Source organism: Mesoplodon bidens (assembly GCF_964165515.1).
Source record: "Mesoplodon bidens genome assembly, chromosome: 10".
Classification (NCBI taxonomy): Eukaryota; Metazoa; Chordata; class Mammalia; order Artiodactyla; family Ziphiidae; genus Mesoplodon; species Mesoplodon bidens.
In genome coordinates, this window is record NC_138172.1 from 49,343,815 (window position 1) to 49,363,145 (window position 19,331).

General features: G+C 36.6%; 1 protein-coding gene across 2 annotated transcripts in view; it reads right to left on the reverse strand.

Moving 5' to 3' along the window:
- LRRFIP2 (LRR binding FLII interacting protein 2) overlaps window positions 1–19,331 on the reverse strand; it is a 121,866-nt gene that overhangs the window by 32,510 nt on the left and 70,025 nt on the right. For both annotated transcript variants that reach the window (XM_081245806.1, XM_081245807.1), the window contains 4 exons: window positions 16,180–16,224; window positions 14,652–14,768; window positions 11,789–11,860; window positions 6,746–6,916 (listed from right to left, as the gene is read on the reverse strand). In XM_081245806.1, the coding sequence (XP_081101932.1) occupies window positions 6,746–6,916; window positions 11,789–11,860; window positions 14,652–14,768; window positions 16,180–16,224 (405 nt within the window). The remainder of the gene's footprint in view (window positions 1–6,745; window positions 6,917–11,788; window positions 11,861–14,651; window positions 14,769–16,179; window positions 16,225–19,331) is intronic.

Genomic DNA, 19,331 nt, shown 5'->3' on the forward strand with positions numbered 1-19,331 from the left:
TAAAGAAGATGTGGTACATATATACAATGGAATATTACTCAGCCATAAAAAGGAATGAAATTGGGTCATTTGTAGAGACATGGATGGATCTAGAGACTGTCATGCAGAGTGAAGTAAGTCAGAAAGAGAAAAACAAATATCATATATTAACACATGTATGTGGAACCTAGAAAAATGGTACAGATGAACCGTTTTGCAGGGCAGAAATTGAGACACAGATGAAGAGAACAAACATATGGATACCAAGGGGGGAAAGCGGGGTGGTGGTGGTTGTGGTGTGATGAGTTGGGAGATTGGATTGACATGTATACACTGATGTGTATAAAACTGATGACTAGTAAGAACCTGCTGTATAAAAAAATATATAATAGAATTCAAAAATTTAAAAAAAAACAACTACAATGAGGTATCACCTCACACCGGTCAGAATGGCCATCATTAAAAAATCTACAAACAATAAATGCTGGAGAGGGTGTGGAGAAAAGGGAACCCTCTTGTACTGTTGGTGGGAATGTAAGTTGATACAGCCACTATGGAGAACAGTTGAAAAACTAAAACTAGAACTACTATAGGACCCAGCAATCCCACTACTGGGCATATACCCTGAGAAAAACATAATTCAAAAAGAGTCATGTACCACAGTGTTCACTGCAGCTCTATTTACAATAGCCAGGACATGGAAGCAACCTAAGTGTCCATCGACAGACGAATGGATAAAGATGTGGCACATATATACAATGGAATATTACTCAGCCACAAAAGGAAACGAAATTGAGTTATTTGTAGTGAGGTGCATAGACCTAGAGACTTTCATACAGAGTGAAGTAAGTCAGAAAGAGAAAAACAAGTACTGTATGCTAACACATACATATGGAAGCTAAAAAAAAAAAATCGGTTCTGAAGAACCTAGGAGCAGGACAGGAATAAAGATGCAGACATAGAGCATGGACTTGAGGACACGGGGAGGGGGAAGGGTAAGCTGGGACGAAGTGAGAGAGTGGCACGGACACATATACACTACCAAATGTAAAATAACTAGTGGGAAGCAGCCGCATAGCACAGGGAGATCAGCTCGGTGCTTTGAGACCACCTAGAGGGGTAGGTTAGGGAGGTTGGGAGGGAGACGCAAGAGGGAGGAGATATGGGGATATATGTATGCATATAGCCGATTCACTTTGTTATAAAGCAGAAACTAACACACCATTGTAAAGCAATTATACTCCAATTAATATGTTAAAAAATTTTCCTTAAGGAAGGAAGAAATCGGGATGAAGAGAAAGAGACAAAAGACTGATTTCTTTGAATACATTTTCTTTATTGATTTGATTGAGATCTGTGTAAATAATTCACAAAATTGTAAAACAAAAGTAAATTTAAAAGCAATTCATTGTGGAAGCAACCCAAGTTTCCATCAACAGATGAATGGATAAGCAAAATGTGGCACATAAATACAGTGGAATAGTATTCAGGAAGGAAATTCTGACACATGCTATGACATGAATGAACGCTGAGGAAATTATGGTAAGTTATATAAACCAGTAACAAGAAGACAAATATTATATGATTCTGCTTATATTAGGTACCTAGAGGAGTCAAACTCACAGAGCCAGAGAGTAGAATGGTGGTTGTGAGGAGCTGGAGGAGGAGGAATGGGGAGGTGTGTAATGGGGACAGAGTTTCAGTTTTGCAAGATGAAAAGCTCTGGAGATCTGTTAGACAACGATGTGAATAAACATTACTGAAATGTGCACTTTAAAATGGTTAAGGTGGTAGATTTTGTTATATGCTTTTACCAGAATTAAAAGTAATTTCATAATAAAAATTTAAAAAGCAGTTCCTAAGTATTGAAAATAAAATGTAGTGAACCTAGCTATATATGTCCAGTTAGTAGTAAAAGCACAGAGAAACTATTTCAAGTAACTTTTAAAAACAATGGTTGTACTATACATAACCTAGAAGCAAAATAACAACCAAACAGAAAGAAAAAACAAAAAACTTTTAACTATTTTCAGTAATTATACTGTTGGTAATGTTGGTATTGCTATTCTAGGTATTGTGGGATAAAGGAATGAAAATAGACTATAACATAATTACTAGCATCCCTAGTGACTCTGAGACATGGGAGTGGTAGTGTGGGAAGAAGGAGATACACATGTATAAGACAAAGGAGGTCAAGTAAAAGCCCTACGTCCTGAATATAAACTAGAACTATAAGCATAACATATTTTGACTTTAAAAACAAACAAAAAATACCCCATATACATATTTCCCTGATATAACCACTAAAAAGGTCTATAAACAGTTACCATCTTGGTGGCAAGTGCACCCCTAGCACCCACACTGCTCCACTAAAAGAGAACCAGGGCTCCTTGTACTAACAGCTGATTTCAGGTCTGGAGCAGGAAATGTACCAGACGAGTCCAGAACACTTTCTTGTGCTAGACAGCAAAGAAGCTATCACAACCAATTAGACTCAGATCAAAATTACTTGGGAATCAACCTGAAGATGTTCACATTAGTTAAAGGTGGGACAACCTGAAAATCAATAAGAATATAAGCTACAATGGATTGAAATCATCAAATGCTTGAATTCTTGCCTTCATAATGATTTTTTAAAAAATAATTGGGCACTATGAGAAGATGCCAAACAACCAATTCCTTATTTTGAAAACTTGTAAACAAAGGAAAAGAATCAAGTTTTTATCTTGCCTTTCCTATGTAAGCTGTTTCATTGAGTAATAAGAGATGAGGGGAAATTTCTCTTTAAAGATGGACTTACACTAATAAATAAAGCAGAGGAAAGTGAAAAGACAACCCATGGAATGGCAGAAAATATTTGCCAACCGTGTATCTGATAAGGAACTTGTATCTAGAATATACAAACTCTAACAATGCAGTAACACAAAGATAATCCAATTTAAAAATGTGCAAAGGATCTGAACAGACATTTCTCCAAAGAAGATGTACAAAGAGTCAGTAAGCATATCAAAATATACTTGAAATCATTAGTCATCAGGGAGATGCAAAGCAAAACTGCACCTGCTAGAATGGCTAGGAAAAAACTCAGATAAAAACAAGTGTTGGTGAGGATGTGGAGAAATCAGAACCTGCTTACACTTGCTGGAGGGAATGGTGCAGCTGCTTTGGAAAAGGGTCTGGTTATTCCTCAAATGGTTAAACATGGAGTTGCCATATGACCCAGCAATTCCACTCCTAGGTGTATATTTAAAAGAAAGAAAGACTTATGTCCACACAAGAACTTGTACACAAATGTTTATAGCAGCATTATTCATCATAGACAAAAAGTGAAAAAACACCAGATGTCCATGAACACATGAATGGATAAACAAAATGTGGTATACCTATACAATGGACTATTATTAGGTCATAAATAGCAATGAAGTACTGATGCATGCACCACACAGGTGAACTTGAAAATATTAACCAAAGTGAAAGAAGCCAATTATAAAAGACTACAAATTATATAATTCCATTAATATGAAAGTCTAGAAAAGGGAAACCTATAGAGACAGAAAGTAGAATAGTGGTTACTCAGGGCTGAGGGGAGTGAGAGACAGCTAAAGGGTACAGGATTGCTTTCTGACGTGATGAAATACTCTAAAATTATGGTGATGGTTGAATTTGTCTCTGAAGATACCAAAAAACCACTGAATTGTACACTTAAGATGGATGAAATGTATGGTATGTGAATTATATCTCAATAAAGCTGTTTTAAAACAATAAAAGAAAATGAAAGAAAACAGTAATGATAAAATTAGAATATCTCATTTTGCAACCCCTAATCAACTAATGGATGTAAGTATCCAGCTACAGCATCACAGAGAGAGGTGCCATACATCTGGGCCTCCTGAAGGGTTTAGTCTACTTCTCTATGAAGTAGACTAAACCTGTATTTGATTAAACCTCTAAACCTAACTAACTATTTACAGGAAATACAGAGGAAAAAGGAGCATGGTAAAGAACGACAGTAATGAAACAGCAAAATCCCCAAGACTGTCAGAAACTGTTAAAAGAAAAGCAATCCAGTTTCTTCAACACATAAATTGTAAGGGAAAAAAAGAGATGATAGGAAACCTATAAATAAAAACAGACTTACAAGACATGACAACTAATTCCAGTGTGTGGAACTTATCTAGATCCTGATTGTTTTTTTAAGTGCAAAAAAAAGAAAAATCATTTATGACATTGAGACAACTGAAATTTTAACATGACAGGATATGTAGCAAGAAAGAATTATTATTAATTTTTCAGATGTGAAATGGTCTTGTGGTTATATTTTAAAAAAAGAGAGTCCATATCATTTAAATTCATATTAAGCTCATATTAAAATATGGGGTACTTAGGACTTGCTTCAAATAATGTGAGTGGGGGAAGTAGACAGGGCAAAATTGGCCATACATTGATGGTTTGTTAGGGGTAGGTAATGGGTTCAGGAGAGTTTATTATACTCTTCTTCTTTTTTTTTTTTTTTGTATGTTTAAAATCTGCCAAAAAAGATTTTATTAAATCTCAGATAAGCTTAAAAAAAAAAAAGAGGAAAAACATTCCCTCCTATAATGAATAGCTATTAAGAAAAGAATAATACACCTGAGACATTCCTAATCAGGCATTCTGTCCCTGAAGTAGGTATAGAGACAATATTTAAGATGCAGTTACCATAATTCCGGCAGAAAACACTAAAGACATTTTGAAAAATGGTATGAATATCATTCTCTACCCTCACCACCTGCTGCTATAATGAAACATACCAGAGTGCCTGACCTCTTTGTATGTCTCTGAACAGGAACATCTACTGCACGAGGCAATATCTGTTTAGGAGAAGAGAACTCAGGGTAAAGGTACAGCAGGGAGAGACACGACCACAAAGTCTTCTGCATTGCAGTACCTGACGCAGATCCCCAGGGTATTAAAAAAAAGCATACAGATTTTTCAAATTCAAAAAGCACAAGATTTAAAAACAAAAACAAACTGAAAAGCCACAACTCTCTGTATACTAAGACATCTCTGCATCTTAGAAAATTATAGGAGGGAAAAATGAAGTTGGTTAAAATAGCTTATCATAGGGACTTTTTTTTATTTTAAAAATGCTCAAGGACGTTTGAGAAGATGGAAAGATAAGAACTCGTTTAAGGACTGATCATTAAATACTTAGCATGAGATTTTCTTCTAATCTGTTAGAAGCAAAGAGCCAGAAATAGCTATGAAGAATGTGTGGGAAGGCAAAAAAGAAGTCCAAGGACTAAGAAAAGTATGACAGCTCAGACACTCCACAATTGGCCTATGAGATACAGGAAGAATCAAAGAGGAAACATCTATTGTCACCAAATCTTCAATGAGCCACTGTCATCAATATGAAAATACCCAGAGGCCTCTTTGTCACTTTATCTAGACACAAGTTTTCTTACTTTAACATTTTTGTTAATAGACACTATTTTTTTCCGAGGAGTTTTAGATTTACGGCAAAATGGAGCAGAAAGTACAGTGTTTCCATATACTCCCACTCCTCTCCCCACCCCTCAGGAACAGCCTTCCCCCACTATTAACATCCCAAACCAGGGTGGTACATTTGTTACAATCAATGAACCTACATTGACATATCATTGTCACCTAAAGCCCATAGTTTACATTAGGGTTCACTCTCAGTGCTGTACATTCTATGAGTTTTGATAAATGTATAATGTATCTACCATTATACTATGATACAGAATAGTACTGCTGCCCTAAAAATCTCCTGCACTCTGCCTCTTCATCCCTCCTTTCCCCAAACCCACTACAAATACTTCCTAACACTTTTTAAAAGTGACCAAAACAGGCTGGAATGAGCATTTTTGGTCCTCAAGGAAAGAAATCCCTACAGAGTCTACAGTAATAATGCTGGTCCCTTAGAGGTTATATTAACAGCTTTTCTCCCTTTATTATGTACAAATACAGATTGTTGTTGTTTCTAACAATTCACCAAAGCTCATTTCCTAAATTGTTATTATTATTTTTAAAACTTTTGCAATGTACTGGCAACTCATTTCTTGACAGTAATATCCACTTGTCCTCTGCTTGGACTGACTAAAATGCTTTTAAAAATCCAGTAAGCTTTTAAGAGAACCCAACTTGTTTTCTGCAGTTGTCAAAAGGCAAATCCAGGCCTTGGGCAGTGGCTTTTATTTTCCATCTGCACATTTTAACAATAGCTTACAAACCTCTAAAGAAAACATCTGTTGATTTTTGACCCACGTCTCCACACTGCAGTTTTTAAATAACTGGTTAAAGACGTCTCTCCAACCATTTAGAAAACAGGTTCTCTTGAAAAATGAGAGAAGAGAAGAAAAGAAAAGAAAAGAAAAGAGAATAAAATGAACCACCTCACTGAAAGCCTTTGGAGTTTTATGGAGTTCCAGCCAGTTATAGCAGGAAGAAGTAATTCACTGTAATTGTCCCAATTAAGAGATAGAAAATAAAGATAAAATTTGAGCTGTATTCTATTTTCAGAAACTAAAGGAGGTCATAAGCTTCCCCTTATGAAAACAAGTTAAATCTAATAAAAATTAAGAAAGGAAAATATTTCAGGACCTGCAATCTTACGTTCTGTCAATTTCCTTGCATCAATCAGTTGTGATGGAAATATCATTCCCGGGGATGCTGTGCTCTTCCATCAAACCCAGTACTTCTTAAATGGCAGGTTTTAATTTTCTGACCCCAGAGAAAGGCATGATGTAAGATGAGCAATTACCTTTGATTTTTCTTCATTTTCTCTATAAAATTCTGCCATCTGTTCCTCCTGCTCTTCAATAACATCCTTGAGGGTATCTACTTGGTATATCAAATTGTTCTTCTCATTGTCTAACTGTGCATTGGAAACCATGGCTTTCTTGTATTTTTCTTCCACTTCAGACAAAGACTCCTAAATGAAAGTCAAAGTCATCAGCCTAATATCTAAAATATGTTCATTGCCTATATGTCATATAACAGGAAACTATAGCACTGGCACAAACACATAAAGATGCATTTTTGCAAAATAAAAGCAGTTTGGGGAACTCTTTGTTTAGTAACATGCACATAAAACAGGAGGATGACAATAAGCCAAGAACACATCATTATAAGCACTTTATGGGCTCTCTGCTATCCAAGAAAACAAATTCAAGCAGCAGTGTAGCCTCTGAAAGATGAAAAGGTGTGCAGACAACATATAAGAGTCATAGTGTAAAAATCATAAAATACAGAATCATTAATGGTTTCAGAAATGTTACTTCTGTAGTTTTTAACAACAGCTATTCGCAACAGAATACAGATACAACAGAAGACAGCCTCCCTTTACTCAAGTAAATTTCATACTTATTTGAATTGCACCACTTCCTGGACCTGCGTTTTCAATACTTTCTTGGTCTGCATAACATTAATGTAAATGTATAAACATTTTGTCTAGCAACTTCAAATATTAGCCATTTTTAAATAAGTAAGCAATATAAAAACTATTATTTAAGATAAAAGAGCTACCACTCAATGCCTAAATTTTTATATACTTCAAAGTTTTCTGCCTAAAATAGCTTACAGCCTGTTTCTTAATAACTACATCTAGCAGTATTTTTAAAACTAAAAAGAAAAACATTTCACATAGAAAAAGTCATCACTTCTGGAAGTAAATTTTTATTTTATTTAAAAAAAAATTTTGGCCATGCAGCATGTGGGATTTCAGTTCCCCAACCAGGAATTGAACCCACACCCCTGCAGTGGAAGTGCAGAGTCTTAACCACTGGACCGCCAGGGAAATCCCTGGAAATAAAATTTTAAAATATTAATGCAAATGTTTAACAAACAAAAGATCAGTGATATAGAACTGAGAGTCCAGAATCCTTACATTTATGATCAATTGATATTTGACAAGGGTGCCCAGACAACTCAGTGGGAAAAGAGTAGTTTTTTCAATAAATGGTGTTGGGACAATTGAGATCCACATGCAAGCGAATAAAGTTGGACTCCTACTTCACACCAAACACAAAAATTAACTCAAAATGGATCAGAGACCTAAATTAAAAGCTAAAACTATAAAACCCTTCCCAGAAAACACAGGAGTAAATCTTCATGACTTTGGAGTGGGCAATGGTTTCTCAGATACGATACCAAACAATCAATGAAAGAAAAAGTAGACTTTATCAAAATCAAAAACTTTTATGCTACAAACAATACCACCAAGAAAGTAAAAAGATGACCCATAAAATGGGAGAAAATATTTGTAAATCTTATATCTGACAAGGAACTTGTATCCAGAATATATAAAGAACACTTAGAAATCAGTAATTAAAAGACACATCATTCGGTTTTAAAATGGGCAAGGATATGACCAGATATTCCTCCAAAGATGGTGTATAAATGGACAATAAGAATACAAAAACTTTCTTAATATAATTAGTGATTAGGGAAATGCACATCAAAACCATAATGAGATACTACTTCAGATCTACTAGGATGGCTATTATCTATAATCAAAAAGCGAGAAACAAGATAAGTGTTGGTGAGGATATGAAAAATCTAGACTCCTCATACATTGCTGGGAAGAAGGTAAAATACTGCAGCTACTTTGGAAAACAGGTTGGCAGTACTTCAAAATGTTAAACATCAAATTACCATATGACTCAACAATTCTATTGCTAGGTAATCTACCCAAGAGAAATGAAAAGATATGTCTATACAAAAAGCTGTACACAAATGTTTACAGCAGCATTATTCATAATAGCCCCAAACTGGAAACAATCCAAATGCCTATCAAACTCACAAATGGATAAACAAAATGTAGTAAATCCATATAGTGGAATACTACTCAGCCACGTGTGTGTGTGTGTGTATATATGTACATGTATGTATACACACATATGTATACATATATGTGTATATGTATATATACACACACACTGATGTGTTTTATAACACGGATGAATCTTGAAAACATTATGTTAAGTAAAAAGCCAATCACGGGCTTCCCTGGTGGCACAGTGGTTGAGAGTCCGCCTGCCGATGCAGGGGACACGGGTTCGTGCCCCGGTCTGGGAAGATCCCACATGCCGCGGAGCGGCTGGGTCTGTGAGCCATGGCCGCTGAGCCTGCGCATCCGGAGCCTGTGCTCCGCAACGGGAGAGGCTGCAACAGTGAGAGGCCTGCATACCGCAAAAAAAAAAAAAAAAAAAAAAAAAGCCAATCACGAAAGACAACATAGACTAGTGGTTACCCAGGGCTAGGTGCAGGAGTGGGAGTGGAGGAGTGGGGAACATCTGCTGATTAGTATGGGGTTTCTTTTGGGGGTAGTGAAAATGTTCTAAAATTGGTGATGGTTACACAATTCTGTGACTATGCAAAAAAACCCCACTGAATTGTACACTTTAAATGAGTAAGTTTTATGGTATGTGATTTATATCTCAATAAAGATGCACACAAACACATATGCATACACTTAATAATTCTTCACAACCCAGGACTGTATTAACAGGTAAGATTTATATTATGATTGAGAACAAATACACCCAAAATAAAGAATATAAGCCCAGTTAACTGTATAATGGTTCAAATATAGTAGGTGTCTTAACACAATGCAGAATTTAGAATGATTCTGATCCATCTCAGAGACTAATAGCAAAAAAAAAGTCCTCCTCACAACTCAGTCCCATACAAAATGGGGCATGACTGCATGAACACCAGAATCTAAGACAGTTCAAGCAGCAGCTGCAAGGACACAATATATAACATAATAAAGTTGACATAAAATGTACGGAGTGTACTTTTTCCTTTAAACAAAAGACCACAGAAGACTATTTTAAACTTAAGTGTCAAGGTAGTTTGTTGTTGTTGTTTTGGCCACACGGCTTGCAGGGTCTTAGCTCCCCAACCAGGGACTGAACCCTCAGCAGTGAAAGCTCGCAGTCCTACCACTGGACCACCAGTGAATTCCCTCAAGGTAGTTTTAATGATTTTAATCTAGCTCACACAGTGATATCCATAAGGAATGAATTTTACTTAAATGTGTCTAAGGCAGTGATGTTCCGTGTAGGTGCTGGACTAGAAGCAACAGCATTATCTGGGACCTGGCTAAAAACGCAAATTTTCAACCACCCCATCCTAGGCCTTTACTGAATGAGAAAACCTGGGAGTAGAGTCCAGCGATCTGTGTTAACAAGACCCAGGTGACTGTGGAGGGAGGGTAGAGGGGGGAAAAAGCACCTCAAAGGCAGACATACTTAAGAATAATGTCATAAGCAAGACCAAGCATCCTTTTTTAATAGAATATAGATACATCACACCACCATGCCTTGACCACCAACCAGATAATTTTTTTTAAGATTTTTTTCCATTTAAAAGAGTCATTTCAAGGATAAACATAATTTGAAGTCAAGTTCAGTTATACACTAACCATGAATTAAGAAAAGGGGACTTATCTGTTCAGAGTCTCAAATAAGGTTAATCTGTTTTTTGTATCCTTCAAAAAATGAAATAAATGGTAGATCTAAAAGGTAAGGAGAAAATACTTAAGATAAAATAAAAAACGAGTAAGAATGCCTTTGAATCACTTGCTTTCCTGATACATTATGTTACGTACGAGACTTTAAAATGAATGTATTTATTGAATGTACTGGATTTGTTCCATTGATCTAAGATATTTCCAACTCATATCTCTAAAACCTTAAAAGGGGGATTAAATCCTGAAGATGAAAGCAGTAAAACTAACTGAGCACATCAGCTCACTAACTCTGGGATCCTCCTGATGTTTACCAACAACCACACACTGCTGTCAGCAGCGTCCAGGCTTTCTGGGGGCGCTCTCCATAGGCCTTCCACCCTTTCTGGACCATAATCACCTGCATGAAGTTTGTGGCTGGTAGCTGGGCTAGTCCAATCATGCTGGGCGGCTGAGCAAAGCCTTGACCATTAGGTCTACACTCTGTCCTTTGAGCATATCCTGAGTCACCTTTCCGAATGCCTTGCTGATGCATTTTTAGAGGCCTGGTGTTTATTTCTTTTTCAAATAGGGACCTACATGTATTCAGAGAAACTTACAGTAATTCATAATATTAGGTTTGAACTTCATAAGAAAACATAGGAAAGAGCATGATAATCAAGTGCCATTTACAACTAAAATGTCTGCCTCACATGGACACTTCTACTGAAAACTGGTAGCCATCCTTGATTGGAAAAAATAAGGCCCATTTAAATTTACCTCCAAATTCTTTAAGGCACCAAATCTGTGTAACCCTTTTTGATCTATGTGAAAAACAATCAAAACTAAAAGAAAACACAGTCCTCATGCTTCAGGGTCCTTCCTCCAGAAGGAATATTTATAATAATGCTCTTTCTCTTAGATGCTTCTTCCTTCTACTCCTAATACTGACTGAATTTGGTGACAGAAACAGGCAATGCTCTTTCATTTATCTTGGAAGAATTTTAAGGTCTAATTCTCAACAAAAAATATTCTTAGAACACTTTATAGGTTTTTGCCCAACTCAATTTTGTAAGGCTAAGACACAAGGGATACGTAAGTATTTTATAAGGTTTAAAAACTGTAAGGCATAATATCTTTTCCTGAATATTCCAAAAACTACAGTACACATTTAAACATAAGCAGAGATCGGAAGTTCACCTTTCCTATGCATTGCAGGTTAAGCACATGCTTGAAAGACAAACACTGTTAGTAAAGCTATGTGCAGTGGGGTTAATAGAATTTGTGAAACCACCATTACCAACACTTCTGCGTACAGAGAACATGCTTGGGCTGCAAAATGGGCCCTGATACCTTTAGTTCCTTAAGCCCCTGCATGTATCTCCCTTCTACATCCTGTATCTGGTCCTTAAGGTCATAGATATCCTGCAGGACATAGGAATGAACCATTGCATAAAACCACACACAAAGTCTCAAAGGATTCAGATGAAATGTGAATTACTTTTGCATATTCTAGACTAAAAGCAGAGAAACTGAGGTACACAAACGTAACTGCCACTGCAAACTGCTAAAAGGGGCAAACAGGCAGGTGATGGTGGGGCTGGGGAAGGCCTGGAATAATCAATCTAACATATCAAATACTTCCTTGACATTAACTCCTGTGGAAAAAACATTAGCAAATGGGGCTGGGGCTGTGTACAAAAGCTATATAACATTTTTTAACATACAATTAAAAAAACTGTATCAATCATTCAAATCATTTTTAGCATAACACTCCACCGATAACTAGTAAAATATGTAGCAAATTAATTATAAGCTGAAGATTCTACTGAGTCATGCGGAAGTTTTTAAAAACGTAAAACTAGATATGAACAAAGTTGTCTTTCAATGACTTGGTTACTGACCACAATTAATTTCGGAGAAAGATAAGTAAAGGGAGGGGTATTAAACAAATATTTTAAACACAATGTCAAATGAGAGAGTCTATCCTGAGGACATCATTTAAATGATGAGAAAAGCCTTTGCTCCAAATGTTACCATAATCCTTATAAGAAAAGTGAAGCAGGTCAAATTTTAAATGGAAAATATTGTTTCCCTTGTACCTGACCTTGCTACATGAGGTCTATTCTGGATGGTTGATTTAGGGGGGAAATAATTGCTACAGGGCCCTGAACATAACTGTACAATTAACAGGCAGGATCAACTGTCAAAGGCCCATTACACAGAGTTTCTATATATTTCCCCTGCCCCCTTCATTCCTTCCTTGGTAGGTTTGTCTTTTATTCATTGGTTCATTTGATAGAGATTTATCAAGTGCCTATTAGGAGCCAAATGCTAGGATATAAAAATCTCATTTCCTTCAGGGAGGTTGTTCTCTCAAAGAAGAAATACAAGTAAACAGCGAGTACAAGCTCAGTCTGAGGCTGGGATGCCCCATCCTTTTGTCCCACTAGAAAATAGCACCTAAAGGCAAGAGTTAAGCTTATTCAACCTTGCACCCTTGTGCTTATGCCTGGTACTTAGGAAGAGTTCAATAACACTGACCCCTTCAAAGTCAGAGCCAGGCTGACCTGGGCCTCCTTCTGCAGCGCTGCTGCCGCTGTTCCAATCCTCACCCTCTCCTAACCCTCAGCCCACTTTTACGAGATGCCCATTTCACAAGCCAGACTCCTGCTCCTACCCCGCCCACAATCTTACTCAGTCCCCACCGGTCCCTCCCTCCTCCTCTACTGGGTCAGTGGGAAGGGGCGGCCACCTTCCATCCATCTGATCCCTGGACATTCCTCTCACCCACTCAGGCACTTTCTCAGTCAGCTACCCCTTCTCCTTCCTTAACCTTCATAGCCTCTCTCTACTGGCTCAATCCAACCAATGAAAACAACAACTAATGCTGCCTTTAAAAGAACACAAAAACCTCTTAACTTTCTCTCTCTACTGACCAAACAACTTTAAAAGAACACAAAAACCTCTTAACTTTCTCTCTCTACTGACCAAACAACTTCCATTCTCCAATACTCTCTTCAGAGCAAGTTTCCTACATTTTCTCCCACCACAGTTTTGACTTGCTCATCTCATCCCCATTGTTCAACCACAGGGTAACTCTTCTCCTTGCCTCCAATGCTTCTTCCAGTCTGTGGTCAATCTTTAGCAATGCAAATCAGATAGTACTGCTCCGTTATTTAATATCCCATAGTTGTCAGGGTAAAGCTGACATCACTACTCCTCCAGCCTTCTCTCTTACCCACTACGAATCCTCACTTCTCATCCTACCCTCTGGCAACTTTGCTATACAGATAATCTTGTGGGTCTCTGAATTTAACTATCTGAGAAAGCCTTCACCCTTCAGCTTCTTTGCCTGGTTAATTTTTATTCTTCCTTCACCCCTTGTCTCCTCCGAAAAGCCTTTTTTAAAATCTCTTCTTCTAGTCTAATTTAGATGATGCTTCTCTGAATTCCCTTAACAGCCCTATTCTTGCTGCTACCATGGCATCACACCACCTGGTTTTACTGGTTTATACCCGTTTGTCTTCCCTATGAAACAGCGAACTCCTTAAGTCCAAAGTGTGCTTTACTGCCTGACTCTGTGGGGCCAAGTGCTCAACAATGCTGAACGAATGAATGAATGCAATTTTTATTACTGCCCTTCCCTCGTTCCTCAAAAAGAGCACGTTCAGCAAACAGACATTCAAATACATTTTGAAAGGGTTATTTATAAAAATGGAGACTCAACTAGTGGGTTAAATGAGCTTACATTACTCAGGTATTTCTGTCATCCCAAATATTATTATACTTATCTTATCATGAAACACTGAGAGATAACTGTATTCAGGCAGCCAAGTAACACCATAACGGCTCAAAAGACTAATAATTCCCCAAATCTGGTTCCTTGTACATCCACATATTTTCCATTTAAAATATGGCCAATTATTTGAGAGAATTACTTTTATATACATTAGAAAGTTTCTTTGGCATTTGTAAATTAGCAGAACTCATTCCAATATCATCAAATGTTCAGGAAAGAGAATGGAAGAATTAACTAATCTCCTTCCCTCCAGACCCTAGTCACATTCTTGAACTGCACTAACAATTTTTTTTAAAGAACTCATACCATACTTTTTTCTTCCTACCAAGACACATTAAATGTTAAATAGTTCCAGTAGACTACAAAGAAGCCAAAAAATTGTTTATAAAAAGCAAACCAAAAATCGCGGTTTACCCGCAATTCACTTAATGAGGTGTCTGGATCTATTAAGCTGCTGGTGTCCCCACTTCCTCGTCTGGATGAGTTTCCACTTAGAGGGGTTGTTGCTGAGGCAGAATTTCGAGATGAAGGCTAGAGAAAAAGAAATATGGCACTTTTAAGTCTTGTTTCTTTAAAAATATATTTGCTGTGGAAACTAAAAGTGGGCCAGGGTGGTGGGGAGAGATCTAACACAGTGTGGACAAGAAGTTACCGAATGCAATCCACAGGCAATTTAGATTGGCTCTGGGGAGAGGGTACCCAGAGATGGGCCCAGGCATACTAAGCACAACTGTGTTCGCTCGCTTTACTGGAATCTAGAATTCATAATAACTAAGAAGGAAATGGTTTGTGTGAGAGTTGTCTGTTTTCTAAGTTTATCTTTGCTGTATTGTAAACAGCACTGGGGTGAGTACATCAGCTTGATTTTAAACAGTTTTAGAATGTTATAGTTGGTATGCTAATTAGCAGTCCTCCTATTTAGTTCCTGAAGCTGCTTCTTTAGAATCTTTTCTTTTCCTAATACTTTGCTGATAAAGTTGGAGATACTATTTGCAGCTGACAGCAACAATACCGTGTATCACTATGAATTTAGACTGCTCTTCCCACAATGAGTTTAAATGCGACATCATGCTACTGAATTAATAAATGGCAGGGATTTGTGCTATTCAATACGGCAGCCAACTAGCCACATGCAGTGATTGAGCACTTGGAATGTGGTTAGTCCAAATTGAGAATTTTTTTTTTTTAGGTGTAAAATACACACCAGATTTCGAAGACTTAGTGTGGAAAAAAGAATGTAAAATATTTCATTAATAACTTTTCATATTGATTATGTTTAAATATTTTGGACATTTGGGTTAAATAAAATATATTATTTGTATTAATTTTATCTGTTTCTTTTTACTATTTTAGTGTGGCTGCTAGAAAATTTAAACTTACATGTGGTTTACATTTGTGGCTAGCACTGTATTTCTGCTGGATAGAACTGGTACACCTTTTGGGGGCATAGCACAAAATTAATCCTGATAATTTCCCTAAGATGACTTTCTAAAAATATTTCTAGAACAAAATTAGAGATTTTTTAAACACAAAGCAACTCCTAGAAAGGAGTTATTTTATTGTACTTCGAAGAATAATTTATCTATAATAGGAAAAAAAACAAAACCCTCAGAGTTTGTCACCACCATTCCTAAAGACACTTCTTCATTTTCAGTGTTTAATGGCTTCTTCTAAGGATTAAATTCTAGAGGAATGAAAATCAAAAGAGCAGCCGAAAGTTTAAGAGGTGACATTCAAGGAAATAAAATGCAGTGTCTTTTCTCTTCCCAGTGCTTCACATGATTCAACCACAGAGGAATCTGGGGGTCAAGGACAGGAAGTAGATGAAGAGAGGAAGAGTAGCTCCATCAGTTAAACTGTTGTAAAATCAAGAATAAAATAGTAGTAGACAGTAAGTTATTGACCTTGAGAACTTAATTTCCTTAGGAATTTAGATACTCACCCTTGTGTAATTTTCAGCATATTGTTTGTCAGATTTTTCATCCAACTAGAAAAGAACAGAGATAAAAATCAGAAAAGATGCTTAGCATTTTGATTTTTTTATGGGGAAAAAAAAGAAGTGACCTCATTTGAGTTCTCCAAGTTCAATCGATATTTGGAACCTAAAAGCAAACATACTAAAACTGAAATAAAAGTTGGGACACATAAAACAAGATGTTAAGAACTTTAATTCTTATCTAAGGAAGATATGGTGTAAGGAAGCTGTCCTTATGAAAAATTTAGAACTTTTACACAGATTTTCTTTTCATGGTATTTGAAACATATTAAAGAAAACTATATATAAACTTAAATTTTATCATTGTAAAAGTTAACACACACACACACAAAAGTGTATACATCAAAAAGAAAATTCTGATAAAACCAAAAGCCAAAAAACGTTATTATCTTAGCATTACTGACACAGGACACACAGATTAAGACTAGCACACTTAGCCAAAAAAGTTCAGATTGGACTACAGCATGTGAAATATATCATCAAAAAAATTTCCCCACAGCACTAAGGAATTGGTTGCCTGGTTTTCGTTTTTGCTTTTTAAGTAATACACGCTCACATATCCAAAAAAAAGAAAAAAACAGCACAAAAGGTATGCAAAGTAAGCCTCTCTCTAGAGGTACACCATACCCAGATCTTCAAGGGCAACCTACACCCAGTCTTTAAAAAATTCTAACAGTAGTGTCCCAAATACATTCCATATCTTGTTTTCCCCCTTACCATGTTTCAGAGATCGGAGAAAGTACTTTATTTTTCTTCATGGCATTTATCACTCCCTGACCCCATGATATTTATTAACTTATTTATTAATAAATAAACTTATTTATTAATTGCCTGATCTCTCTCTCTTTAATGTAGGATCTATGTCTGTATGTTCTTTTCTGTATTCCTAACACCAAGAATAGCACCTGGGGCTTCCCTGGTGGTGCAGTGGTTAAGAATCCACCTGCCAATGTAGAGGACAGGGGTTCGAACCCTGGTCCGGGAAGATCCCACATGCCGCGGAGCAATTAAGCCCGTGTGCCACAACTACTGAGCCTGCGAGCCAAAACTACTGAAGGCTGTGTGCCTAGAGCCTGTGCTCCGCAACAAGAGAAGCCACCGCAATGAGAAGCACGTGCACCGCAACGAAGAGTAGCCCCTGCTCACCGCAAATAAAGAAAGCCCGCACGCAGCAATAAAGACCCAACACAGCCAAAAATAAATTAATTAATTAAAAATAAAAATAAAAAAAGAATAGCACCTGGCATACAGGACTCAAAATTTGCTGGATGAATGAATAAATGAATTATATCCCATATGTACTTATAGACTTACCTCATTTATTTTAACAATTGCATAGTACCCTATTATCTGGACATACCATAATTAAGTTATCCTATCTTCTGCAGATAGGCCTTACGGTTGTTTTAGTTGGTGTTTCAAGAAGGGAAGTACCTTAAAGGTTTAGTCTAAAACCCTGATTTTATAGCTGAGGAAAGAGAAATTCAGAGGTGAAAGATCTTGCTGAAGCATGCGTAACTACTAAACGTCAGAGCTGAATCCAGACCTCAGTTTTGTGAATTTTTCTTATTATTTACCTGTATATACTGTCCCAATTACCACTGGGGGAAAAAAGTCACAGAAAAATTTAACTAAATGAAAATATACCCAGATTCCAACTCCTAGACCAACCCTCCTAGCCCAATCTCGAGAAGAGATTTGAAAACCTTCCTTAGTTAATTATTAAAACACAAAATGTCATTATTTCTGGCTCAGTTCATATCACTTCACTCTAACTTCCTCATATTTGACAGTTTTTTCTGCTTTTTTTTTATCACCCACATTTATTTGTGTTCATTTTCTGTCTCAGTAAACACCTTTTATTATAAGTACCAAATCAGAATATAAATACTATCTCAGACTTCAAATTCTTTTTGCTACTTCTTACTGTAATACTCTTAAAAAAAGGAACTGATTTTAGTTCATTTTGACTTCTTTAAACCACATATGAAATGTTTTAAAACAGGCAATGACAATAGTTTTTAATATTGGCAGTTATTGCCATAAAAAGGAATTATCTTCCTCACATCTATACTAGTAAAATATATTGCCTAATATTTAATGTTTTATTCCTCAGAGTGAAAGAAATACCATATCTAAATAAACTGACTTATTTTCCTTAGAGTATCTTCCAACTCTCTTCTACTAATGAGTTAAAGAGAAAAACAAGCAGCATTCAGAAACATTCTTCCAGGTCCATTTGAAATCCTGTCTCTTATCCCACTCTCACATAAATGACCCCCAAACCCACCCATTTTTTAATAGACAGTCACCTGAGAATAATCTTACATTTCAGAGGCTGCATCACTGACCCAGTCCACTGCAGGATTGATTCTGTTGCTTTCACTATCTCCTGACAGATCCCAACTGCCGCACCTGCCCAAGCTGATCATGTGCCAGACTTCAGGGATTGTGGAGGTAGCAAAAATGCCTAGATCAGCCCCGCTGCAGGGACTTGGCCAGAGACTCTTCAGTGCTCACTTTTCAGGCTCATGCTGCGTTATGTGCAGCCTTCCGTTTAGACGAAGAGCTAGTTGAAACCTGGTATTCTAAAAGCCCTGGGAGGTCTACATAGCTGCATTGCAACGACAAGCTAGTGTTCAAAATGATGACCAAAAGAGTCTGCCAGATCCTCAAAAGGCTCTTAAGTGGAATAAGATATAATCATGTTTAATATACTAAGGTATAAAAGAGGGAAATGTTGGTAAAAGGGTACAAACTTTCAGCTAGAAGATCAATAAGGTCTGAGGATCTAATGTAAAACATGGTGACTACAGCTGATTTTTAAAAATTGTTATATATGAATAACATGGAAAAAACAAATATGCAATAATATGAAAAATCAGAAAACAAAGGTTATATGTACTATATAGTCACACTTTTGTAAAACAAGCAAATTAAACTGAGATAGAGAAAAATACGGAAAATAAGTCATCAAATTGCTTTAAAAAAAGTGGCTAAACAAAATGGTAGACTAAAATATAAAACAACAACAAAACAGAAAGCAAGGCTTTTTTCCTTAGTAAAGCCCTCAGGACTTGCTCATGAATACTGCCTAC